This window comes from Chiloscyllium plagiosum, chromosome 16 (assembly GCF_004010195.1).
Source record: "Chiloscyllium plagiosum isolate BGI_BamShark_2017 chromosome 16, ASM401019v2, whole genome shotgun sequence".
NCBI classification, from domain to species: Eukaryota; Metazoa; Chordata; class Chondrichthyes; order Orectolobiformes; family Hemiscylliidae; genus Chiloscyllium; species Chiloscyllium plagiosum.
In genome coordinates, this window is record NC_057725.1 from 75,904,517 (window position 1) to 75,906,047 (window position 1,531).

General features: G+C 52.1%; 1 protein-coding gene across 1 annotated transcript in view; it reads right to left on the reverse strand.

The window, feature by feature from the left end:
- LOC122558020 (ciliogenesis and planar polarity effector 1-like) overlaps positions 1 to 850 on the reverse strand; it is a 68,184-nt gene extending 67,334 nt beyond the window's left edge. The window contains exon 1 of the mRNA XM_043706354.1: positions 92 to 850. Coding sequence (XP_043562289.1) covers positions 92 to 850 — 759 coding nt within the window. The remainder of the gene's footprint in view (positions 1 to 91) is intronic.
- Between the last annotated feature and the right edge of the window lie 681 nt (positions 851 to 1,531).

The window sequence follows — 1,531 nt, forward strand, 5'->3', positions numbered from 1 at the left end:
CTCCATCGCCACCTCAGTGTGTGAACCCCCCCACCATCACCCCCTCTGTGTGTGATCACCCGCCATCCCCCCGACACTGAGCCCTGCTTACCGGTGTCTCGTGACAGAAGCTGCGAAGATGCTGCTGGCCTCTGGGACCTGGAACCGATGGTATGAACGATGCCCATTTCTGCCCAGACTCAGCCTCAGATGCGAGCCACTGCCTTGCTGGAGGAAAGAGTGTGCTGTGGGTCGGCTGGGGGAGATGGAGGAGAGGAAGCCCAAATATTGGCGGGGAGTCTGTGTGAGAGGATGGACGGTGGACACCTCTCTGGGCCTTCTCTGCACAGTACCGAGGGAGACGTGTTGGAGAGTCATTCTGATGAGAAGCTGCTGGCTGCTGATACTGCTCCAAGTTCAGATGTTTGGGTGGGCCTCTGCGAAACAATTCCTCCTTCCTCTTCTCCTCTTCCATGGCTTTCTGCACAGCCCCAGGGTCGTAGGCAGAGGAGTTCAGGTGGGCTGGAAAGCCAGGCTGAGGATGGTGAGTGGGCTCCAGTGTGGGGGCCCAGGCTTCCCGTCTTGTGGGCCGTAGCAAAGAGATGGAGCTGGGCATCTTGACAGAGGATGGAGGGGGAACCCTCAGCTCATAGTGAGGCTGTAATCGCAGCAGTGGGAGAGGGGCTGCCGAATGCAACCCAGCAGAAAACTGAAAGACTGTCGCAGGCGGCTGAGCCCTGGGAGGCAGCAGGAGGGGAGGTCGGACAGAATTGGAACTACTCTGGGAGGCTGTGATCCCCGGCTGGCCAGGCACATCACCTTCCTGTGCCTGGAACACTGCCTCTGGCTTCAGAGTTACAAAGGACAACATCAGATTACAGTTCAAACACAGATCATTTCTGACATCATGATTTCAACTCAATGCAAATATAATGAAACAAGATCTTTTTCCATGTCTGGATTCAGAGACACCCCAAACTGATTTTACAGGAAGTGTGAGCTTTTGGAAGAAGTATAGAATAATAGATTTAAATTCAAATTAACACAGGGAAATGGGGAATAGAGTTAGTGAAATTATTTTGGGATTGATACAGGACTACGGGGAGACAGCGGGATTTGTTTGGGATTGATACAGGGCTATGGGGAGACAGCGGGATTTGTTTGGGATTGATACAGGGCTACAGGGAGACAGCAGGGCAGTTGGATTAGTTTGACGTTTCATATAGGGCTATGGGGAGAGAGTGGGGCATTAGGATTAGTTTGGGATTGGTATAGAAAAATGGGGATAGAGCAGGGCAGTGAGATTAGAACATAGAACAGGCCCTTCGGCCCACGATATTGTGCCGACCACTGATCCTCATGTATGCACCCTCAAATTTCTGTGACCATATGTATGTCCAGCAGTCTCTTAAATGTCCCAATGACCCTGCCTCCACAACTGCTGCTGGCAACGCATTCCATGCTCTCACAACTCTCTGTGTAAAGAACCCGCTTCTGACATCCCCTCTATACTTTCCTCCAACCAGCTTAAAACTATGACCCCTCATGTTAG